Below are 26,943 nucleotides of genomic sequence, written 5' to 3'. Positions count from 1 at the left end.
TTGTAAATACTGACAAGATCTGTAAAGCACGTTTATCCCAGTGCTGAAATCCTACCAATATATTCACTGAAGGTTGAAAACGTGGTTTGATATTTTTTTTTTTGTCTGAACTAGGAAGCTCCTTATAGCTTTTTAGGTAGAAAATCCAGTGGCTTTTCAGTACATACTTTAAAAAACAAAACAAAACAAAACAAAAACAAACACAAACAAAAAAAAACCACACAACTAAGCAAAAAAACAAGAACAAAAAAAAAAAAACCACCCCACAACTAACCAAATGAACAAGCAAAAACCACACACAAAAATAAAATCAAACACCAAAACACTTCTCCTCCAAAAAAAAAAAAAAACCAACAACAAAATGCAACAAAAACAAACAAAACCAACCACACATACACACCCCCCAACCATTCTGTGGTTTAGGCCTGCTCATTCCTTCTCCTATTTTTTTTTTAAATCAAATTCAGTTAAACTTCTCATTCAGTTGATGTCTTAGTTCCTCAGAAAAGATAATGTTCCATATTTCTGGCTATCAGAATGGTGACCTCTACTCATAGTAAGCACCTGTGACAGAGCCAAAAGAAATTGCAGAAGAAAATAAAAGGAAAAAAAGACTTTTGTACAGCAATTGCCATCTGCAATAACCAGTATGACAAGAGCAAATATAAAAGAACGAACCGTTTTTTAAGATACTTGCAGGGTGTTTTTCTCAGAATAGAGACACAGTTCAGCATCCAATACTTAACACAGACACAGCCTTCCAACTTCGGAAAGAGACTCAAATTTTATCACCAACTAACATATATTTGGACAATTACGATGACACAATTTTTCTCTCTTTCATGTGAAGTTGAACGTTCACACATTGATAGGTTTAAGAAAGCTGCTGTTTTAAAACATTCCTAACACTGCTGCTAGGATTATAGCCCAAAACTTTCCCTCCCACCACCACCCTTTCCTCAAGAACTTAGAAATCTGTGCAGGACTGTAGCAACAGAAGGGCTTATTTACTGTTGCATGCAGACATACTTCAATGTTGCTGAATGCTAGAAATGTTAGCTTAAGAGTTCACTTACTCCAGAAACATTATTGAAGTGAGTTCAGAAGCAAATTAAAGTAGCCCATCTCAGCTTTCCCCAAATCGTAAGATAACTTATCACTGCAGTATAAAAGCACAGTGTTTACTGCAGTTGCATATCTTGTGTAAGCATTTACTTTCATCTTACAGTACTCAACAGATTTTCGCACCGAATTTCACAAAACACTTTTTTCAATACAGCAGAAGACTGTGATTTTATCTTCCTGGTTTGGTCCAATACAGATCCTGCTGACCTGAATTTAGGACAAGCAGAACAGGAATCACAGAATCACCCAGGTGGGAAAAGACCTCAGAGATCATCAAGTCCAACGTATCACCTAATACCAACACCACCTGACAATAAACCATGGCTCCAAGAGCCACATCCAAGCTTTTTCTGAACACCTCCACCACCTCTCTGGGCAGCCCATTCCACTGGCCATTTACTCTTTCTGTGAAAAACTTTCCCCTGGCCTCCAGCCTAAACTTCACCTGGCACAGCTTGAGACTGTCCTCTCATTCTGTCGCTGGTTGCCTGGGAGTAGAGACCAACCCTCACCTGTCTACAACCTCCTTTCAGGTAGTTGTAGAGAGCAATAAGGTCTCCCCTGAACCTCCTATTCTCCAGGCTAAACAACCCCAGCTCCCTCAAACTCTCCTCATAGGACTTGTGCTCGAGCCCTCTCACCAGCTTTGCTGCCTTTCTCTGGACATGTCCAAGTATCTCCATGTCCTTCTTAAATTGAGGAGCCCAGACCTGGACACAGTACTCGAGGTGTAGCATAACCAGTGCAGAGTAGAGGGGAAGAGTGACTTCCCTAGTCCTGCTGGCCACACCACTTCTGACACAGGCTAGGATGCCCCTGGCCTTCTTGGCCACCTGGGCACACTGCTGGCTCATGTTCAGCCGGCTGTCAATCAGTACCCCCAGGTCCCTTTCCAGCCACTCCAACCACAGCCTCTAGTGCTGCATGGGGTTGCTGTGGCCACAGTGCAGAACCCAGCACTTGGACTTGCTAAATGCCATCCTGTTGTACTCTGCCCATCTATCCAGCCTGTCAAGGTCCCTCTGCAGAGCCCTCCTACACTCTAACACCTGCCCCTAGCTTGGTGTCTGCAAACTTACTAATGGTGGACTCTATCTCCTAAGCCAGATCATCAATAAAGATATTAAACAGGACTGGGCCCAGCACTGATCCCTGGGGGACACCACTAGTGACTGTCCTCCAACTGGATGCAGCACCATTCACTACCACTCTCTGGGCACAGCCAGCCAGCCAGTTCTTAACCCAGCAGACTGTGCACCTGTCCAAGCCACAGGCTGACAGCTTGGCCAGGAGTTTGCTAGAACAGGTGTATAGTGTATATTCAGTTTTAAGCAGATATTAGAAATTCATGACTAAAATTAATGAGTACCCTTAGATTCTCACTCACTAGTTCTCTTGCTATTCCCCTCACAATCACAACCAGCTACATCAATTGAAGAGACAAGGCCAGGCCAGGATGCATGTAATGGAGGCAGAATGCTTAAGATACTTAACTGGCACAGGGAGTTTATATTCATCACCTCCCACATGCTCCTGCACCAGTCTGAATAATGTACATTGGTTTCAACTGCTCAGCAGAGACACTGGCAGCTGTAGCCAACTCATGTGACCACAAGGTATCACTGAACCCCTTGCAGCAGCTGCACTCCATCTGTGATCACTGGTTTGGGGACAGAAACTGCAATGTGTGTCAGCTGCTGTTTCCACTTCATGTAAATCAAGGTCATCTGATCATACAGCCAGCACAGTATTAGGGCAAGAGGCCTCCTTCAGAACAAACAGATGGCCTGGTGGTTAAGACATGCAGCTTCTCAATCTGCAGCAAGTTTCCCATGCAATTTGGAGCCACCTACTTTCTGTTTGCTTTGGCCACAAATCCATAAAATTACACTCTTACCTAACAGGAAGCTGCAAGAACAAACTAATGTAAATGTCTGAGACACTCGTATACAATGATTACTGAGCTATGCAAGTATGTAGATCAGAAAATGTTTCCTGGCAAGTTTTCAAAGCTATTCATGATCAGTAAGAAGGCAAATCAGCTCTATATTAAAACACAAACTAACCTCCCTACAAATGTAAAACCACATATCCACACCAGACATACTTAGTAACACTGCTAAGTATGTTCTGATTAAATCAGACAGTGAACTTTCAGTAGTGTGGTGGAAGATGTTAACTTAAATGGCTTAAATCTCAGTATTTTTCTCATGCTACTGGCTACTCTGCCTCCTCTACGGTTGTGCCTGTAAGGGTAGGTAGGTGCACAGAGCCCTACCCTAGGAAATGCATATGTACATTCTCTTTGCATATGGCCTTGTCCTGCCAATCCTGCACTGCTGTGGCTCCCCAGTTTAGAACCATTGCATTTTTCCCCATCTCACTCCTATGCATTCTGTCATCTGTTCAACTCCCTCTTCACTGTTTTTCCTCTGTTTAGCAGACTTACAGGCATTGGTTCTGTGTTGCATGAGCAAGCCCTCTGCCACTTTGTGTTCTTTACAGCATATTTGATGCATGGGAAACTTTTGTAACAAAGCAGAATTGCCAGATTTTGTATTGTGATTTCTGGCAACAGAAATGTTGATCCATAAAACCTACTTCAGATGTACAGAGAACTGTTCTGCCTAAATAAATTACATACAATTTTGATCACTTCAGTCTGAAAGCGATCAAACTGCCTTCAACTCACAGTCTCATGTTTACCAGGAGGCTAGTAAGAATTATCCACTCCCAAACCCAACACAAACTAGCAGTCATTCCAAACAAGCAATTTTCAATTCTCTGAAGCCATATTAGAAATTTAAGTCGCAAAGAAACACTTGTAGAAATTATACAAGGAATCTGATTTCATTGTTGGTTTATGTAGTCTATCTAGAGGGCTTCTGAGAGTGTACTACTTGATATGTTTTAAGTATCTACTTTCTTTTCCTGAATTCATTCATTCATGTGTGGGAAGTCAATCATATCTGAATGGGGGTTAAGTAGTAATTCAGTTACTCTTAAACTTAAAAAACGTATGACATAAGAGATGCTGTAAATTCCAAGTGGATTTTTATCAGCCTTGTTTCTTAATTAATCTGAATTTTAGTAACAAACTAAATTTTAATCCTAAGACATCAATCAGCATCTCCAAAATTACAAGAAAATTTAAAAATTAAAGATAAATAGTTATGATTCCAATAGTATTTCCCAGAATACAGCACTCTGTCAGCTTTGAGTTTAATGTGTTTTAATTTGATGTTTTAGCATTCCATACTACATACAGGAAGGCCACAGCTGGAAGTGGTTTTGGCAACATACTTCATAAGGTACCTAAAACAACTGGAGGGAGGCCAGAGGAAAGCAGTGAAATTTCGAAGAAGCTGAGATGATGCAAGCTGCAGGAAGCAATGTATCCTACATTGCCCAGTCTACAGATGAGGAGAAAAGGACAGAACTGAAAACATAAAAATAAAATCAATAGGAAGGGATTAATCTCTGCATCAGTGGAGAACAGGACAGCTAGCAGAACTGAACTGCATTCAGAATGGCTTAAAAGGTACATTTAGCATAGGGAGGGGGAACTTCTCAGTGGGAATGAAGAAGCACACCAGTAAAATTTATGTAGTAAGATTGCACTGTCTCCACATGACATCTTACTATTTCAAAGACTTTCAGAGGAGGCTAAACAAACCTCTGGCAGGAACATCAGAGATGCATCTCTAGCTGGATTAGGGGAATGAAACTAAATGATCTCCTGAGGTTTCCTTCTAAACTTCTGTGAAGAGAAAGGCAATAAATGGACAGCTACTAAAGTATTTTCACATAAGCCATTTAATCTGCTCTGATAGAGGATAGCTTCCTTTAAAATAGCACAATCCACTATACCAAGCATTAATTGGTACTCTTGGGGTTAAGATTAACCCAGGAAAGACTGAATAGACAGAGACTTACCTACTTCATTCAGTTGCTGATAAACTGTACAGCTACTTAGATTTTTTTGTTGTTGTTCAGAGAGCTTACCTGTGTAAATGACGATATTTTTAAAGCTAAATCAGTGAACAGTGATGTTGCATTAGCAGCTTTGGAAATGGAATACCTGATGTGATCGTGCCTTTTTTATAATACTGTAACAAGCAAGACATCAGTTGAATTTCTCTGGAAATTCAGTTTAAATAGTCTGACTGATAAAGATTTGAAATGAGCAAACTCAAGTCCCAGCACAGGAAAACTACATATTCACTGAAAAGCACAAAAATGTCCAAGAACAGGACTACATCACAAAACAGCTCATTATCTGATTATTTAGGAAAAATGGTGCTGTTATATCCTGACTATGACTCTTATAGAGTTAGCAGGAAATAATGTTACATACTTTACGCATTTAAACACAACACACACACCCCCAGAGGCCATTCAAGCAGTAAATTTTATTTTTAAGATTCCAAGAGTTCACAAAAGCCTGAAGCTATTCAAAAATATTTTTAAGATTCAGTTACAGCATGTCTTCTGTTACAGACCAGTTTTTATTAAAATGCAAAAATATTGAAAGCTTATATTCTATGTCTACTCTTAGGGCTATAAAAAAAAGCACAAACTAAATAATTAATACTTCTACTTTCTTTTTGCACTGGATAGCTTTTAGATAATCATACTAACAGCATTTGTAAATGATTTTGACGTGTCTCAACCACATTATGCCAGTGACAAAACAAACAAACCCCCAAAATACTGAGTTTTATACCAAATACATTTGTAGTCTGCTTTGCTGGCCATACTCTGGTGCATCTTATTTCATGCTCAAATTGTGCATGCACATCAGACAACAAAATGCACATTCCTTATTTTCATTGTTTTTATATAGTCTCTATGCAAAGTAGCAAGCCTCTTTACCTCAAACTTAGAAGTATTTAAACAAGAAGACAACAGTGCACCATCAAGAAGTTTAAACTACTTAAAAGCTTTAGACATTTCACATCTTTAACTGAAGTCTTTGATTAATTACCATAAAGCTAGCTACTACATAAAGCACCACCTTGTGGCAATATCCATATTGACTGCATCTCTGTTTTCTGGAGCTTTCAAACATTGCCACAATTTCAACAGCTTTACTATGCATTTCATTATAATCTGAACAAAAGCAGAATTTTAAATGGAACTGCCAAAAGAAGGGTGTTCTCAAACTTCTTGTCCACACACATTACTTTTATGAAAACAAAGACATTACTGTAATTTCATAAAATAATCAGGCAGGTACTAACTTTTCTTCTGAATCTAGTGCTCTCTCCAGACGACTGTGAGCCAAATACAATGTGTAAAATGTGCAGTAAAAGAATGGAATAAAATTCCCATGTTAAATCAAAAACTCATTCTGTCTCTCAAAAGATTTCAAGCTGCAAGATACACTGCAAGAGCTGCATAAAATTAATTACTCTAACATCTCAGAACTACACCACAGCAACAGCTTCATTTACACTTTCTAAGAGATACTAAGACAGCCTATATCTTTCAAGTCAGTAAAAAGACTGATCAGTTATCTCTGAATTTTACAAAATCTCAAGTTTGGTGTTACCATGCATAGCACAAAAATTACTATTCTAAAGACAGATTCTGTCCAATTCTAAACAGTGCATATTGAACCATAAATCCCAGAAGGACAAGAGGGTGCAACTATTTTGTGCTGGTTGTGAAGCCTTTGCTAGGTAGGCTTACCACCAAGCAGCAAGCTGAAACCCCTTCCAGGAGAGCCCAGAATACTTGAACCTTCCAAGTCCCGGCATTGGATTTAGAGCTGTGGCCAATCTGCTCAGTCTGTGCTTAAGCATCATTGCAATAGGCAGAAAAAGCAAAAATCTATTCCCTTGCTTTAAACAAAGTATGTAAAGTACATACTAAGTAACAGCAATTACTATCAGAAAGAGCAATAGAGTAACTCATCTCATTAGCTCACTACACAGAAGAGCCAGGCAGGTCCATGTCACTCCATCTACTCCTGAAAATATTTTCAGAGTATAATAAATTATGATGAAAGATCAATTTAACTCAATAACCAATAGTGTGAGAACTCCTGAAAGCTCTCAAATCTGAGCTACAATTAGTTTGGAACATCACAAAATATCTTTCCTTTGGAAAATCTTTTGCTATCTCTGCCGTACCACTTACAATATGGTAGTGACAGTCAAAATAGATGACACAGGTACTTAAAAAATACCTCCTGAAAGTAAGAGAAGAAAAATTAATACATGAGATTAAGTCACATAAGAGCAAGTCTCAGGAAGAACAACGAATGTGACGCTAGAAACTTCAGTACTTTGATTTAAGCAAATTATGTTCCAATCCTCTAGGACCTGTTTTTAGACCTTTCAGTGTGGATTCTCATATGTCATGCACACAAAAATATTCTAGATTCTCCACTGGCTTTCACATCCAACCTTTTCTCTCCCCTCCAGCACTGCTCCTTCCTACTACCATGGAAGTGTTGTGTCACACAAGTCTCAGATAAGCAGCTCAGGCTTCCCAGAGGTACATAAGCTTTATTCTTATCTAATCTTTCACTTTAAAATATAAGCAGATGTACAGACTGCCTCCCACAAACAAAGAAAAAGCATTTCTGCCGTAATTTAGATTCCTAACTTTTGGAAATTTTATGCAAGATTGTTCGTTACCAAAAATTTCATGAGATGATTTATGTAACACGAATTTGCATTATTTAAAAGAACGTTGTGGGGGGAGCAAGCAGCGAACTGTAGGGAAAAATAGAAGAAGGAATTTTTAATAGACTTTTGTATCTAACCATAAATCATTCCTTTTGCACACAAGTCAAGCCTTTATACACATACCACAAGTGATACAACAGTTCTAGAGAAATTAATCTGCAATTTAAAGTAATTTCTACAGGGGGAGCCAGCAACACAGGGAACAGGATTAACAAAATGCACTTCAGATCAGCAGAGTTCTTCCCACTCACCTACCTTGTTCATTACATTTACATGTTTTTCAATATCCACAGTTCATTATCCAGATTCTTACTGCACAAAATTCACAAGTATTTACTGGAAGCTTATGTAAAGAGTGCTTGGTTACAACAGTAAGTGTCAGTATACAACAGTTTCTATTTGCATTGGGAAAAGATGGCAATTTCAAAGAACGATCATTCTGAGTTGCTATTTATTGATTTTTAGAAGCAGTTTAACTTTTTCAGCTTGTAGTAACACTAGAAGTATTAGACTTTGTAAAAGTGAGTATCAGTGCCACAGGGGACATTTTATTGAAGTTCTCATACAAACATCTACACCAGGAAATGGGCCAATACGATAGCCTGATCTACAAAAATCAGTAGGAAACCTAAAATAAAGCTGCACAGAGATCAGAACTGGTAAGCTTTCTCATGAAGCTGGACACCTTTTTATTGCCATAACAGTTTTCCACATTAGTTCACTGCCAAATCACACTTCATATGACATATTAATCACCTTAAGCGTAATTAAACTGAGTTATATTGCATAAAGTAACTCAATGGCTTTCACAGACATCTGTGACAGATTCATGCAACACTCCAACCATACAAATCATCTAAGTTGCCAGCACATATTGAGTAGGCTGACAAAAGATTTCAAGCTTAGTATTTCTGATCTCTTCCCCCCAAAACAACCTTCTCCCTTCTTTTTCAGGGTTTTTTTTTTTTTTTTGGCAGGGAGAGGGAACAGGACACTTAAAGCAGAGAGCCTACACACCAACAGGACATGAAATCGTAAAAGCCATATTTACAGAAGGATCTTGGAAAGTGTTACTGAAGATAAGTTACACCCTCTAGTGGCAAAAAATACTGTAGCTTGGTTGCTTCCAAAAGTTGCACCCCTTTATGCTCCCAACATTTGTCTCACTGCCTGTTGAGCCGTCAATGGGGTAATTGCATAGTGAGTGAGTTTTGGATCCAGATCCCTAGCTTTTGCACTTAAGTGTTGAGATAAAAAGAGATTTACACAAGGTAAAACCCCAAATACAAGGAAACTCCAACATTCCTATTACGAGGTTCAAATACTTTTCACATCCCCTAGCTTCCTAACATACCCAGACTATTTCTAAATCCCTACTGTAGATCTCTCTATTCTTTTCCAAGCATCACACAGGCACTCTGTAATCCCCTAACAGCCCTACTATGCCTCCAACATTCACCCTGCCAGTACTCACATACATTTGGCTGGTGCAAACCCAGAATACAGGCAAGAAACCCAGATGTTACATGTAATTCAAAACTCCACTCACACAAATAGCTATTCTCAAGCTTGAATCCCTCTCTCCCTTGTTCAGTTTCACTATGAAAAAGTATTCACATAGCAAGTACATAGCTAAGAACGAAATACCTGCAGCAAAGAACACATCTACCTTCCCCTTCCGACTGCAATACATCAAACAGCAGACAGAAGAAAAACGAAATTTTGTATTTACCTTCTTCCTCATTCTGTCTTCATGGTCTTTATCACTGTAAAAAAGGCACATTTTCAAAGCAAAGGTGGCCATGGGGCACAAAATAGCTGCCATGTTTCCTTTCTCCTTCACCTACCTTCCAAAAAAAAGATTTAAGTACTCCATCATGGCCAAAACTGCTTAAAGACAACAGTTTATAAAATTGTACAACCAAGTGTCAAAACTGTATGAAAACAAGTCTCCAGAAACATTGCTTACAGACTCAGTGGTACCACTAAACTCCAAACAATGCTTTTAAGACTCACAATGAATGTATTTGTCTATTCATACAAACTAGTCAAGCTACAAAGATTTTCCTACAATGCACATTTTTGTAAAAGAGAGTATTACTGAAAACTCTCTACACAGGGAAAATGGACTCTATACTGGGCACTGGGTAAACAAATCAGTTGATTACACTTTAATATCAAGACAGTTTAGATCACTCTCCATCACTTGCTGCAGGTAGCTTAGAATTATTCTCAAAAATCTCTGATGTGGAACTATAGTGTGTTGGGCTTTTTTTTAAAAAAGGAAAAAAAAAGAAATAGACCCTAGGCAACACACATGCCCACACACACACAAGCTTACACTTGGTTAATATGACCTTTAGTAGAGTCATTCAGTCCAGTTCTGAGAACTAAAAATAGGAGCACCTCTTCTAAAAGACCTACACCAAGGCCAGAGGAAATATTTCCATTTCTCTCAGAATTTATGTGCTGTTCTTAAAAGGGGGGGGGGGAATCTGAAACATTAAGGGCTCACCAATCTTAGTATGTCTAAGTTTACCCAGCAATCTTGCAGGATGAAATAGTTTTTTTCCCTCCAATATGCATTAGTTGGGTTGGGGGAGGTAGGAAACATCTTCACGGTATCTGTCCAGCCACAAGAGCATGCTTGCCTTCTAAAACACCTGTGCAAACTGAAGATACTTCTGTTCACTCATCTTTGTTATTCTTACTGCAGAGTAATAAACTAGACTGTGAAAACAAATAGAACTGTTCATCTGATTCACTACAACATCAGCACGCTTTGCTTGATCACCAGTTAATATGGTTTGAGCTAACTGCTAATTTTTCATGGAAGCAAGTTGGGGAGCTCATGGCTCAGCTGCAGAACAGTAACCTTCACCTTGTGTGCTTTCAGAAGCTGGTTGGGACAGGTGGGGTGGATATTTCCAGCTGAACTCTGGAAGAATGTATATATGCACAAGCTTACAACTTCAGTGCCAACAAATTCCTTTAAGATATAAAAAGCATACACTAATGAGAAGACACAATTTTAATAGGCTGCTACAGTCAAAGTGAACTGGAAACAGGGAACAATAAAAAAAAGGATTAAAACAAAATAGGGTTATCTTTCATACCTTAGTTCTTAAAATAGAAGTACAATGCCATACTCCAGTCTGTCTTACTGGATGTATTTCTATCTCTAGATAACTAAGATTCAAGGACAAAGGATCAAGTCAAGTCAGGGCATAGCAGGCTAAATTAACTTCAGAGGCAAGGCATTTATTACTGAAAAAAAAAATTACATTTTTATAAAGAACAGGTACATGGAAATTATCTAAGAAATTGAAGGATATGTGACAGGGAAATGTTTGTGATATTAGATGAAGAATGCCAAATAAATTCTTCTTTACTAGCTGGGTCAACATAGAAGCTGCTGACATTTCACGGACTGGAAGATAAAGTATTTTAAGCAGGGGGATTTTGGCTCTGAACAGGAATACATAGAGTACAACTTCATTTGTATTTATCTTAAAAATATCAGGAGAGATTCAAGAGAAAACCTTAGTTATAAGGTCACTGAACCTAAGAATAAGACTACAACCAAATCAGTGACAATTACTCTAGCAGTAAGTCGATATGCATCACCAAATGTCAGAATCGGCGTTTCTTTTAAAACACAAAAGCCTTCCTAAATGTCAGAAAGGAATAGTTAATTATCTAATGACTCTTCTGTAAATTAAATCAGAGAATTTAGCTTGAAGGACTCTAAGTGCTACGAGATTCAGCACTCTAATCTGTTCTTTTACCATACAGTCAACATGGTCTGAGAAATGCAGACAGCACATTAGAGAAGTTCCAAAGGTCTCTCCTGACCAACAAGAGTTTTGCCCCAGTCAAGCACCCAGCAACGGTCCAGATGCCAAAGTCAATGGCAAAAACATGTTCAAACTCTTAATCATAATCAACAGCATACAGTCAATCTCAGGAGCTACTGTATTGGTAACAATGGAAAAACAAAGGAAGGTTTCTGTTGAAGCTGATTCCTGTAAAGAAAATTCAATAAACTTGAAGTTTTATTTAAAAGGAGTCCAACCCTTCAATTTAAAAAGTGACTATGATGTAAATATGCCAGTAACTAATATGCGGTTAAGTAATATGCAACATACTGAAAATAAAGAGCTCAAACAGGATTTTAGGGGGGTTAAGTATTTTTAAATGCAATAGCTCAGATCGAAATGTTCAGTTTAATCAGTATCTATTGTGCAAACAAAGCTGGAGTACACAGTACAACTTGACCTGTCCAAAATACAGATCTGTATGTTATTTAACTTGTGTTTAATCCCTCAACATGCTAGTCCTTTTAATACTCATAGCTTATCTCCTTTTATATGGTCTAACATATTTAATGGGTTAATCACAATCATGCTGCCCAGAACCGTTCTGTCATTAGAGAAAGTGCTCATTGTAAAACCATCCCATCAACTAATCAAAGGCAACTGCTGTTGCCTATCTTTTGCCTGGAGCTCAAGCAGTTTGAATTTCACAAATACATTATGATTATCTACAAACATAAGTGGAATATCTTTTTCCACTCTGAAAGAACATTATTTCACTAGTAATTCAATCACTAAAGCACTTAGCAAGTTGGGGTTTTTTCCCCCAAAGGAATTAAATCTTGTTAGCAGAATTTATTTTTAGTGTTTGAAATCTATGACCTTACTGAGAAACATCCAAACTTTTGACATGGGAAAAACTGACATCTTAATCTGAAACAGTCACCTCATTTTACACTGATAAAGTCATTTGGACATACTATGAAACAATGCAAAAAATGCTAGTGTAGTTACAGAAACAGATAACTCTGTGCAAGGGCTTAAAGTCCAAAACAGAAGGGAGCAGTGTGAGGGGAAAAAAAAAAAGGTGGTTTTCTTATAGTTAAGCATGCATATGTACACAAAAAGGACCTAATTCCCCACTATCTTTATCTTGAAAGGAAGAAATACAAAAATAATCGTAAAAATCTGTGTACTCTCTGAAAATACAAAATACTAAACTAGTCATCATGGACAAGACACTGAATAAAATTACATAAGGGCTCACAAATGAATCATTTTCTACAATCTTTTGTATCAATTAACTATGTTGAAAAAAAAACAAACCCAAAAAAAACAGAAACCAGTTACAAAATACAGACTGGAGGGGTAGCAAAGAGAACATTTATACTGAGTATTTTTCAGGTAGCTCATGGAGAATAGTGAGGCAAGAAGAAACCTTGAGTTCAAGCACTGAATGTAGCTCTTTGGCCAGTGGTATTATATGTAACATGTGAGAATGAAAGCAGCAGTAATAAGAGAGTCAATTACTTCGCACAACGGAGAGCTTTAAGAACAAGAGAATTTTTAAACTAAATTCTGAAATACAAAGTATTATAGTATTGGCTTTAGGTAACCTGTATGCTTACGCATACAAGTGAGTAGGAATGTTCCAGTTGTGCTGTCTTACAGTTAGTGACTACTTTTCCACCATTTAATGTAGTAACTCTGATTAAGCTTCCGAGGGATACTTCTCCTTCAAGGCAAAAGAAAAGTTCATTCAACACTGGATCATATTTCAGTTTTCAGGTTACAAAATCATATTATCCAAAACAGGCAAAATTTCTGTAAAACTGACAGGGCACTGGTGGCTCTTAGCTACACTCCACACCACAACCCAGTTGTGCTGATGAAAACCTTCAAAAGTGGGAATGATCATGATAAAACATAAGCACTCAAAATGAAATGAGTCAACGCTGAACTTGAAAGGAAACTTAAAAAAATAAATAAGTAAATTTTTTTTGTTTCATTTCTGTCAGACAAACATTTCACATACAGACCTAGTGCAGGCAGGCAGTAGCTGTTAGAATAACCACTGTCATAACATAAAACGTGAACTATGAACACTGAGACATATAAGTTGCATATGTACCAACTGCAGCTAAGAAAAGAATTTGTAAAACAAATTAATGAAAAAAATCTTAACATTCTTTTTTAAGCAATTCCTTTTCAGACAAGTTGTAGTAATTTACAGCAGAGAATACTAAAGAGCAGAAGCTATTTATGAAAACACACAATTTTTGCTTCAGGTTCTTAATAATAATGTATGTATATACATAAGAATAAATACCTGTAACATACATATATAGCACCATAAAAGAGCTTACAGTTCTTTGTGCCTCTCCTCTGCCAAAATTTGGTCATTTGGCTTCAGCCCATACCTTAAAAAAAAAAAAACAAACACAAAAAGAAGTTACTCCTTTGAGAATGTATCCATAAAAAGTAGTACTGTAGTTTCAAACTGGCAAATTATTAAAGTCTGTAGTATTTGTTGATTTGGGTACCTCAAATATTGTAAAGACAGCAAAGTTTTATAAAAAGTTTATTACATGTTTATTAAATTAAACTTCACACAGAACTTTTGGTTTATATCACAGCTTCAAATGATATGAGGTATTTTGCCTTGCTATATATATAAAAAAATCTTCATACCATAAACTGTACACTGTAAGGAATACAGACAATATGAACACTAAAACTGGCTGTAGTGTTACCCCTGTAGGAAATAAAACTATTATAATCGACACAAAAACATTCTATGGAAAAAATATACTATAACAATGGGCTATTTAGGAAAATTTCTGGAGTCAGTGAGGCACCTTTTGATCAAGAGAAAGAAACTCTATTTACTAGCAATTTAACAGAATAGGTTGCCTACATACTGCATGAATCAGATGGAAAAAGGAAGAGTCTCCCTGAGCAAGGGCTGCTGCTACTAGTCATGCTGCAGACTGTGCTGTCACTCACTTGTCAAAACCTTTCAGTGACCTCACTTTTGTTCTGCCTCAGAGCAAAACCTTTTGCCATCTCAAAACATTCTACAAATCTAACTGCTATTGTTTTCTGGGAGACTTGGTTTTTAGGGTTTGTTTGTTGTGGCTTTTCTAGCTGATTAGTTTATAAGACAGTCACAAGCTATGTAAGCAGCTAGAAGTGTCCATTTAATAGTTCTGTAGACAGCTAACTACCCACACTGCAGGTTCCCACTGTCCCTTTGCTGATTTTGCTTGCTCCAGCCAACTGCAGAACCACGAGTTACGCTGCAATCAAATTATCTTGCAAATTGATTTTTGTCTCAAATAAGATGAAAAACCTTGATACCTTCTGAAACTTGTTTTTCCAGCATTCATTTAAAATGCAAGCATCAACCTGAAACACATTCTCAAGCTCACCAGTGCTGCATTCAAACATAGAAGACACCAAATGACTGACCCATTTCTCTCGTTTACATATGCAGAGACAGTCATATTTGCCATAGTATCCCGCTCACTTGCATCCATTTATTCACTTTGCTGCTAAATGCTTCAGATAATCACGGTAATCACTTCTAATCAGGATACAGTGAGGTCCATCCAAATTCTCCTTCTAAAAGCAAGGATAGTATTTGACTCTTACAATAAGTAGACTATACTGTAACACACTATTCAGTAACAGGTTCGGGTCACTTGGTTTAATTGCCTGGTCTTCTTTATACTTTACCCTCCTAGCAAAATTTTAACTGTGGTGATCTTACATTTAATTCCAAATGTTTTCTGTTATGAACAGTGTGAAGCTCTTTAATGAAAAAGAGTCTAGACCAGTATCAATCTTTTCATAATGCCACTACATCTCTCCTATATTGCCATGTGAATAAGCCACAGGAATGCATTAAGCTTAACCCCAGAGTAGATGATGAAAGCATTGAAAGCTTATGGGTAGGAGTCAAGGGACATGCAAACATGAGTGATACAGCTGTGGGTGTTTACTTCAGGCCACCAAACCAGGAAGAAGCTGCCAATGAGGCCACCAACAGGCAGCTTGAAATAGAATCATAGAATTGTTACGGTTGGAAGGGACCTCAAGCATCATCTAGCTCCAACTCCCCTGCCATGGGCAGGGACACTTCACACTAGATCAGGTTGCTCAGAGCCATATCCAGCCTGGCCTTAAAAACCTCCAGGGATGGGGCTTCCACCACCTCCCTGGGCAACCTGTTCCAGCATCTCACCACCCTCACCGTGAAGAGCTTCTTCCTAACATCCAATCTGAATCTACTCATTTCTACTTTTGTTACATTCCTCCTAGTCCTATCATTACCTGACACCCTATAAAGTCCCTCACCAGCTTTCTTGCAGGCCCCCTTAAGATAATGGAAGGCCACAATAAGGTCTCCTCGGAGCCTTCTCTTCTCAAGACTGATTAGTCCCAACTCTTTCAGTCTGTCCTCATAGGAGAGGTGCTCCAGCCCTCTAATCATCCTCATGGCCCTTCTCTGGACACATTCCATGACCAAACACATAGATGAGGGAAGAGCAGCAGATGTCATATACCTTGACTTCAGCAAGGCTTTAGATACTGTCTCCCATAATATCCTCATAGAAAAGCTCAAGAAACAAGGCACAGACAGTTGGTCCATGAGGTAGATTGAAAACTGGCTCCACAACAAAGTTCAGAGGGTCGTCATCAGCGTCACAGAGTCAACTTGGGGGCCTGTGGCCAGTGGTTTTCCCCAGGAATCAGTACTGAGTCCACTTTTGTTCAATATCTTTCTCAATGACCTGGATGAGGGCATTGAGAGTACCTTCAGCAAGTTCACTGATGGCACAAAACTGAGGGGTGGCTGATAGCCTGTCAGGCTGTGCAGCCATCCAACGAGATCTGGACAGGCTGGAGAGCTGGGTGCAGGCAAACCTCAAGAAGTTCAACAAGGACCAGTGCAGGGTCCTGCATCTGGGGAGGAATAACAGCAGGCACCAGTACAGGTAGGGGCTGCCCTGCTGGAAAGCAGCTCCACAGAGAAAGACCTTCAAGGCCTAGTAGACAGCAAGTTCTCCATGGAACAGCAATGTGCCCTTGTGGCCAAGAGGGCAAACAGTACCCAGGGGTGCATCAAGAAAGTGTGTCCAGCAGGCCTAGGGAGGTTCTTCTCCCCCTCTACTCTGCCCTGGGGAGACCACACCTGGAAACCTGTGTCTGGTTTTGGGCTCCCCAGTTCAAGAGAGACAGAGATCTGCTGGAGGGAGTTCAACAGAGAGCCATGAGGATGATTAGGGAACTTGAGCACCTCCCCTGTGAAGAGAGACTGAGAGACCTGGGGCTGTTTAGTCTTGAGAAGACTGAGAGGGAATCTGGTCAATGTCTATAAATACCTGAGGGGTGGGTGTCAAGTGGAAGAGGCCAATCTCTTTTCAGTGGTGCACAATAACAAGACAAGGAACAATGGATACAAACTTGAACATAGAAGATTTCACCTCAACATGAGGAGAAGCTTCTTTACAGTGAGGGTGACAGAGCACTGGAACAGGCTGCCCGGGGAGGTTGTATTGTCTCCTTCTTTGGAGACTTTCAAAACTCACCTGGATGTGTTCCTGTGCAGACTACCCTAGGTGATCCTGCTTTTGGCAGGGGGGTTGGACTCAATCCCTGGAGGTCACTTCCAACCTCTAACATTCTGTGATTTGTCCTGTCTCAATGAGACTTTTATTGATACCAGAAAATTCTAAAAGGAGTACCTTGCAGAAGCCAAAGGACACTAAATGTGCAATCTTACTTAAAATGCAACTACACTATCTGTTAAAAGGGTCTGCCTGTAATAGCCAGATATACCTTTGGCTCATATGCAGTCCATTTTGTAAATGGAAATACATTAAAAATATACTCATATAAAGTTGCAACCATTCTTCCCTACAAGTAACACTGCAGGATTTTTCACTGAACAGAAATCAGGCTATTTCATCTAGAACTGAATACAATTTTACTTGCTGAGATATAGAAATAATATTTATTTTAGAGCTTTTTCAAGCTGCCAGATTCCTTGTTCCTTCACATTTTTTTCCCCGTCTCTAAATCACAATTTAACCCCCAGTTAAACTGAGGGGGGGTGGGGGTGGGGTGGGGTGGAAAGAAAAAAAAAATAGACAGCAAAAAAAATCCTTCACTACTTAGACGAGTAAGTCAGCTACAACAGAAACCATGTAACATCACAATGGGAATGCTGTTTAACAGATGTGCGATTTTTCACCCGGGTATGTTACTGACATACCACAGAGGGGTGCGGAAGGGACACAGTTGCTATCCCTGAGGTTTGCAGAATGGTTCCTTTGGTTAACTTTAGCTTATGTAACCTTTTTTTACCACCACCCATCTTTTCTTTCACAATGAAAATGGCATTTTGAAAATATTCTTCCTGACCCCTAGAGTTACTGCCTTGGTAGCAACTTGGCAAAAACAATTTCCCAGAAGGGACATGCTTGCCAAGTTCAAACTTGTATTAGCATTTTATGTACTAAGACATGATGCATATTCTATTTCATAAACAGCTACTGAAGTATTTAATAAAAAGTCCAACCAGCATAGTGAAAAATTTGCATAATATTCCCCAATATGTGTTTCATGGGCAAGATTGTTAAGAACCACTTGGTTCTCCCTAATTCATGAGGGTTAGATTTGGAAGAATTTCCCCAAAACACATTTTAGGATCCAAGATACTAGATGCAAAATTGAAGCCAAAGACGTGCAGTTGAAAAATTTAAAATAAGGACATTTAAAAGTATCCGAGCAACCAGAACAACATACTGCACATGTATTATATACTTACACACCTAATATTAAGCTAGTAAGAAGCAAATATGCTACAGAAGTGGGCAAAAGAACTGAAGGAACTACAACTTCACTCTTTTTTCTTGTTTTCTGCCCTGTGAAATTCAATGTTCAACACATCCTTAGAGCATTAAATAATGGTTTATTCTTTTCACCTATCGAGTACCAGACTTCAATACCATTTCAAAACATAACAGTCTTCTGATCACTGCCCAAGATTCTATTTCAAAAAGGGAACCTGAGAATAAAAACATGCAAGGGTAGACAGCAAGACCATAGGTGTCAAAAACTACTGTACATATCAAAACCTATACATTTTAGCACTTTGACATGTCCTTCACTGACTAAAAGAGTAGCCAATGTTCCAGTCACCCCCTTTGAAAAAGCAGCTGAACACAGTCATGAAGATGGCCAGAAAAAGTGCCCTAATTGCAGAAATTATCACACTGCACAGCTGCATATTTCCACCAAACTAGTGCAGCTGCACCTGCCCAGATACACACACCCTCAGCCCCTGAGCATCACAGCTGATGTCTTCTGACAGTCCAATAGGCTGATTATTTATTAATAGGTAAAACTTCCACTTTTGAAAGACAGCTTTCTCCCCAAACTCAACTCCTCATGGAATTTCTTGAACCACATCATCCTGGTCTAACCTCTAGATGTCACTGTATCATAGTCACGCCAACATACTCTGTTCTAACAAAGCTCAAGTGCCCCAGCTGCAGACTGGAGCTAACAGAGACAATCATTCATCACCCATCCTCTAACTGCAGCTTAAGTTTTTCCTTGTTTTATAGAACTGTCTTTAGTGTCAAGAAATTTTTTTTAAACAGTATTCTTTCCAAACTGGTTACAAAAGGTATGTTTAGGTATTTAGCAGGACAAACAAGCAACCTAATCCTATGTTTCATCAAGAAACAAAGACCCAACTTTAACTCATGCTCTGGAAAAGCATCTCTCTGTCCTTTAACTACAATGGGGCACAGTAATACAGGACAGTTAAATTAGCCTGCTGAGCAAAGCAATTTTGAACGCCTCCCATTACTTACTAACTTCATAAATTCACACAATGAACAAATGTGGGGGATATATCTCAGCAACAAAGAATCTTGAAATTGAGTCTTAATTATCACATATGTTTTCGTCTGACCAGGACAAAGGTATCGCAGACTGTTTACAAAGGCCTGTAGTGATAGGATGAGGGGCAATGGTTGCAAACTAGAGAAGAGTAGGTTGAGATTGGATGTTAGGAACAAATTCTTTACCATAAGGGTAGTGGAACACTGGAACAGGTTGCCCAGTGAGGTAGTTGAGGCCCCATCTCTAGAGATATTCAAGGTGACGTTCACAACCTGATCTAGTTGAGGAGGCCCCTGTGTACTGCAGAAGGCGTTTGCCCAGATGACCTTTGGAGACCCCTTCCAACCCAGATCATTCCATTCCATTCTATTCTTTCATCACTTTATTGTGACCAGTAACACTACCAGAACTCAGATCTCAACTTCATGTTATTTTCTTCTTAATTGCTACGGTCTCAGAACTGAATCTTATGTACATGCATTTTTAACAAACTTTGTCATCCAAGCCATTAATTATAAATTCACAAATACATTCATCTTAAATGTTCTCAAAGATCTCGAAGGTCTCTTCCAACCTGGTTGATTCTGTGATTCTGTGAAATTTTGTTGTACATACAGCTAAATATCACAAAATCATAGAATGCTTTGGGTTGAAAGGGACCTTTAAAGGTCATCTAGTCAAACCCCTCTGCAGAGAGCAAGAACACCTTTAAATCAAGTTGCTCAGAGCCTTATTCAACCTGACTTTGAATGTTTCCAGGGACACCTAACAACTCTCTGGATAACTTGTTCTAGTATTTCACCACCCTCATCAGATAAGGAAGACATTTTTTTCAGTCCAAATCTACCATCTTTAGTTCAAAAACATTACCGCTTGTCCTGTCACAACAGGCTCCGCTAAAAAGCCTGTCCTCATCTTTCCTAGTCAGCATTTTTACACTAATGTTTTTCATGTGGCAAACAGCCATAAAGCATGGTTCCCTTCAGGCAGCATCCAATTTTACAGTCTTAACCAAATCAAAAGAAAACACAGCCTGCACTAATTATGTACTGCTGGAAAACTCCAGCTGAGTATCAAGTTCAGATCTGCCCTATGAACAAGAATTTCCTGAAAGGCTAGTAAAACTCACCTGTCCTAAGACTCAAAATAAAAACTGATGATGAGCAAACAGATTTTAATTTTTTTTTTCCCAAAATTAATTCACCTTTCAAAAATCTCTGACTTGAATCTACCAACCTAAGCAAAAACGTACATAGAAACAATAGATTAAAAAATTGCACAAATCAGCACCGACACAGACACTGCTGTGTGGGCCAGAAGAAACAAGACGAAATTTGTCGTGTGCACTACCCAAGGAAGTACAAAAACCTGTAAAGATATCATCAATATTTTTAATAATATTTTCAAGAACACTGGTGAAGGAACAGGACACTAGAGATAAAAGAATTTGTGTATATTAATCATCAGTGCGAGTAGTCAGCATTAAGAAAAAACAAACAAACAAACAACAACAAAAAAAACCACAAACCACAAAACCAACTTAAAACTATTCCAAGCACTCTAAGCTGTCACAGTAAAGCACCATAGGAAGCTCTAAACATTGAACGCAGACATTTCTCTGCCTTCTTTGATGTACAAATAAATATGAACTTCATGCCACAGTACATGACTCTGACTAATCTTGCTTCCCTTTAAATACACTTGGGCTTTGCTAACACAAGTTTATTTGATTTGACATGGTTTGCTGCATTATTTCCCAGACTGACAACAAATGGAATGTATGAAGAGAGCAGATTTCCAGCATTTTCTCTGAACTTCGCAGATAAATCATAAAAAAGTAAAAGTGTGATTTCTCTGTCAGAGACTTAACTGGACAGTAGAATTTATGCTATACTAGGCTATGCTTCATCAATAAAACACAAGACCTTCTAAAACAAAGCTCTGTAGAAGCATTTCTACATGAATTTTCAAAGCCATTAAGAAACCTTAAGGACTTCAGTATAGTCTTCTTGTATTGCAGATTCATCTGAAGAAGTTTCCATAAGAACGATTTATGTTGCTTCAACTTGCAAGGGAAGTTAAGGCTACTTCCACTGTTATAAAAAAAGACATGCAACCCTTTTTCTGTTGGTTTTTCTTAATTATTAATCTCGTAAAAACTGGGACAACCAGCACCATTGGTGCTTGCATGTCCTCTTTCTGACTCTATCAACTGCATTCTACCAAACACAGCTTACACACCCCACAAGATCTTTCAGCCATGTGTGAACCTGCTACAACAGTGCATCCACATGAGCATTGACAGACCAGTGAACACAGCAAACCCAACAGAAGCTCCCAAAATACTTACAATGTATCAGATTTACTGGGGATGGGTATAGGTCAGCCTGTTTCTGAACTTCCATCTGTAGTTTATCACACAGAATGAGTAATGCTGCCGTAACTGCTAACTCCATTTCTTCTGAATTCATTTATACAGAGATCAAAAGGAAGTAACTGCTTTTCCTACAGTAGTAAAATACTACTTAAAGCATGGCAGTATTTCTGCCTTTTTGACAAGGCTACAGTTGCTTAGAAATTCCAGTTAAGTCTAATGCAGCTTTACTCTTCTGATTAGCCAAGTAATCTTTTTGCTATACGCAACTATGGAGTGTAATGTCCTGTATTTGTTTGCATCATTAATTTAAAGCTTTCTGAGCCAGACTGTAGGGGATGTGCATCTTCTAAATCAAGATGAAAACAACAAAAACCCCACAGCCCAGACCACACATTATGTATAAATTTGGCAGCCAAATCCATCACAGACCAGATGCAAAAAAACCCCCAACCAAACAACAAACAGCGAGGGGCTTTGATTCATACCCTGAGAGTTCATGCAGTCTCTTGCCTGACTTGCATTGTTCTTATTTTGCCTGTTGAATATATTTGCTTTTGCTTTTTTTCCTCATAAATTCTTCCATTCCTTTCCTATAGTCTCCCAACTTCACCATCTGAAAGGCGCTACACTCCCCATTCCCTCAAAATTTCCCTCCCCTTTAGCCCTACTCGTATTCCGTAACAAGTTGCGTGGTCTCTGCTGCCTTTTTACACTCTTTCTTCGCCTCAAATCGACAGCAAAGAAGATACTCCTTTCTACATTAATTTCAGCTGATCACAATTCATTTTTAGTCTAGAACAACCTTGTACAAGTTAGACAACTTCAGGAAAAAATCCCAAGTAAATGCCGGTTTGTACACAAACAAATCCAGAATCTATTCTTTGGAAAACTGAAAGGCTAAGGAGAGGTTGTATGACAGTAATACAATCCCTAAGAAAGCCTGCTTCCAGAAGAATCTAAGTTTTGCAATAGTCCACTTGTACTAACAAAAGAGGAAACTGCCTAGCAGACTTCTCAAATGCTCCTTTAGGAAAGTGTTAGGGCTGTGAGAGAATGCACACCTCAAATTGACTTCAACATGGATCAGTGCTAGACCAAACACTATGCCACACATTTATGAGCAATCTAGAATTAAATACAGTAGCGCCTGATGAAATACATAGATGACAGTAGACTGGCGAGGGTACGTAGTGACAACAGAAGGTTCTAACAGACAGAATGATGAACCCATTCGAACACAGGAACTTCAAAATAGAGATAGATGCACAGCCAAGTAGGCAAATAAAAAGAATAAAAACATGGGCAGGGAAAAAGACATCCCACACAGTAGTAATGCAGAGAGGTGGGAAACCAGGTGTCATAACCTATAACTAACTGGACCTGAGCTTCCAATTAATATCAAATATTGAAGAAATTTATTACTTCAATATAGAAATAGGAAACAACATAAAAAAAACAAACCAGCAAAAAAACAAAGTGAGTGGTCTGCCTCACTAATTATTTCTACTTTTAAACAAGACAGCAAGCAGCTAAAAAGTTTAGCTTAGGAATATGAAATGTAGGTAGGAGTAAAGCTCACACTTGTAGAAATGGGAAAGAGATGAAAAAAATATAGCAAGAGAAGGTTAAAGTAATTCTGTATGAAGACTGCTGAAAATAAATTACTTGATAGTTATTCGGCTGCTATGGCTATGCTATACAAACATCCAATTTTCAGAAAAAAACTTGGAATTTCTGCATGAAAGAGAAGCCAAAATATCTGCAAAAATATTTAAATTTCAATGGAAAATTAACTTTAAATTAAATTTCTGAAACCTAAAAGAAAACACAATTATTGATGTCATAAATTAGAAGGATTTTTCCCCATTTTTTTGCATGGATATGATTACTAATTTAAATACAAACATGACTAAGCACATTTTAATGGTGTTTCTTTCTTTGGGTTTTGTTGTTGCTGTTGTTGTTTTCCCCCATATTAATCCACATTTCCCGAAATAGCTGTTTCTAAATTATTCAGTGTAGTAAGATAAGAATTCCCACTGATAACATAGGTGGAAATCAGAGCTTTAATCAGCTAATAATATTGTAAGGCAGATTTAAAAGGCTTTTGAATTTGAAGTCAAAACAATAATAGGTTTAAGTGATTAAAAGGGATTAAGAAAGCCAGGAAAGTTCAAAGCCCATTAATCACCAGACCATGGAAAACTGTGATCATTTAATAGGGTCAGCCCTATCATTCTGGACTTAAGCATACAGCAATGGCCTTGTCAAAACTTCCAGTATACAGATTTGAAAAAAAAAAAAAAAAGAAAGAAAATCCAGTAAAATTCTGAAGTACCTTCCTGCAAGACTTTAAAAAAGCTGTACACACTCTGTACATTATCTTGAAAATTGGTAGTCTGAATTCTATACTCATTAGACTTAGCAATGTATTTCATTGACCTTTATATCGTGATTTTCTTCAACTAGCAATAAACAAGGATTTGCAGTCAATTTTTATCAACACAAACCAGCTTTAACAATCTTGCATTAAAGTTTCATTTACATGAAAACTTACCAAAAACCCATCAGAAGTAACATGAACATAACCTGAACAGTAATAAACTGAAGAGCACCTGTTCTCTTCCTAGTTCATTATTACTTGCCATTATTACTTCAAAATTTATTGTTCACACCAATTTGTACCAGTTCTACAAAAGATCCTTTCAGCACTAGTACTGAAATCTCCTTGTACCCGGCTGCTGCAAGAAGCTCTGCTTTCAGAAGGAAATTGTAACAAAATACTATTCCGCAAAGGTAGACCAGCGTGGTTTTGGATGTGATCCTGAGATTATCCTGCCTAGACTTAGAGATTATTTTAATTTATTCTAAATAAAGAGACACTGCATACCACATACAGATAGCATTACTAGCTACTCAGTTGAGCTTCTTCACACTTGAAAATGAATCTTTTATCTTCTTCCTTTAAGGAGAGGGCAGACTTGTAAAGCAATGTGCTTTAGGAGTCATGATGAAGTTCAGTATGCTCTACTTTGGCAGTAAGACAGGTTAATACACTGAACAAACCAGCCAAGGCAGTAACACTACACTGTTGTAAACATAAAACATCAGTTAGGCTGCACAAACATGTCGTAAGTATCATAACTGAATAAGAACTTTTTCCCCATACTAAAACGTTTTGTCTCTATCTCTGAATGAAAAATTTGAAACAGAATTTACAAAAAAAAAAAAAAGTATCTCTAGTACAAAGAAAGGTCACATGAATAAAAATCAATTGTGACACAGCAAAATTATTCTCCAGCAAAGAACTCAAACCACAAGGTCAGTGGAACACACTAATAAAAATGAAGTTATAGCAATAAGATCTGGGGGGAGAAGGGCTTGGATTTCCTTTCCACACAGCAACTCCACAATGAAGTTCCCAAGAGACATGATATTCTGTACACTTTCCTCCTCTACTGGAAGGCCAGGGAAACACAAACATTAGAAATTAAAATATTTACTTTTTAACTACAATTCTTCTTTTGAAAAAGAACAGATGAAGTATGCTATCTTGAAGCCAGGTAAGACACTAAAATTTCTGCATTGCCATGTACCATTCTTGGTTTTCTAGTAACATCCATAGCATACCACCTTTACTTGGAATCAGGCACTGAATTTGGTCAGTTTCACTTCTTATGAAGGAAGATGAATGTTACTTCCTCTCTAGTGTGATAGCATCATCTTACAGTGATCTTTACTGCTTATCTTCCTACCAACAGGAAGCTCCTATCACCTAAAAACAACAAAACTCATCCTCAATGCTAAAGAAATAGCTAGCCTCAGCAATACAAGGTTTGAAAAAAATGTCCATGGCAGTATTTGTATTTCTATAACTTCTTGCTACTGTTGACTTTGTACAGCTTGTCATATTAGGCAGTGATATGCTCCCTTTGACACTCTTATGCGCATCTCAGATTCTTTGCATTGAAATGAAATTACTTCTGCTGTCACTGTGAAAAAAAATGTAAGAAAAAAATATCACTGGAGTAAGCTAGAAGAATATTCAACCAATATTTAGTTCCCTAGTCTTCAAGCGATAAGAAGACAGATATAAACTCACAGGTTTCAAATAGAACTAAAAAAAGCAAGTAATTATTATGTTAAAAATAATTCAAGCAGTTAGCAAAACCAAAGAGCTTTTCTTAGTGCAGTTTTTTGGAGTTGTGCTAAAATATATAGCATTGTTTTATACGATTTGGCACAGGTCAAAAGAAGAATGTAATGGCATAGCTGGGCACATAGCACAGACATCTACACTAGTAACTGATGAACTCATAACTGAATTTCGGTATAGCAATTACCAAAAAAAAAAAAAAAAAAAAAATCACACCACCACACACTTTCAATGAAATATTCTATTATCCTATTACAGAGAGGAATCAAGGGTTTGTGAAGTGACTTTGTCCCTAGCTCTGCATTTAATATAAACTTACTACAGAACTGCAGGCTTCATGGCATCCTGAAGTCTGCAAAGAAGATTTAGTCTCTAGTAACTTGGAGCACTGGTGTTTCTGCCCTGACAAAAATAGCACAAAACAGCACTCAAACAGCTGGTTTACCCTTCTCCAGCCTTTGACCATGGAAAAACAACAACAGTAATTAAGAGGAAGACAGGCTGCCTCCGCCCTCTCCCTGTGGCTAGAGCAGAGACCACAGCTCCAATGCTCCAGAAAGGAACAGGACAAGTGCAGGCAAATCACTGAGCAGGCCTGGACATGGGTCTGTGACACCTACAGAGCGTAAGCATAGTACTAGAGATCAACAGTGGCATAAGCACTTCCTAACTCTACGACTAGCAGTAGTACTGACGTAGTATATGAACGGTGTTCAGGAATGGCCTGATGAAACAGCAAGTTAATAAACAGAAAAGGTAAGAATCAGCATTAAACTTCAAAAGGAAGGACAGAACTATCTCATCATTTGCCTTGCAATGCATCTCCCCAAACAAATTTTCACTTGGGAGTGG

The 26,943-nt window shown here is 38.3% G+C and overlaps 1 protein-coding gene across 1 annotated transcript in view; it reads right to left on the bottom strand.

The window, feature by feature from the left end:
• The window catches only part of ADK (adenosine kinase), a 268,966-nt gene that overhangs the window by 237,135 nt on the left and 4,888 nt on the right, over nucleotides 1-26,943 (bottom strand). The window contains exon 2 of the mRNA XM_054382192.1: nucleotides 14,005-14,058. Within this exon, the coding sequence (XP_054238167.1) occupies nucleotides 14,005-14,058 (54 nt within the window). The remainder of the gene's footprint in view (nucleotides 1-14,004; nucleotides 14,059-26,943) is intronic.

The sequence above is a fragment of the Indicator indicator genome, chromosome 7 (assembly GCF_027791375.1).
Source record: "Indicator indicator isolate 239-I01 chromosome 7, UM_Iind_1.1, whole genome shotgun sequence".
In the NCBI taxonomy this organism is placed as follows: domain Eukaryota; kingdom Metazoa; phylum Chordata; class Aves; order Piciformes; family Indicatoridae; genus Indicator; species Indicator indicator.
The sequence above is the reverse complement of the archived record's forward strand: the minus strand, read 5'-3'. Positions and strand labels throughout refer to the sequence as shown.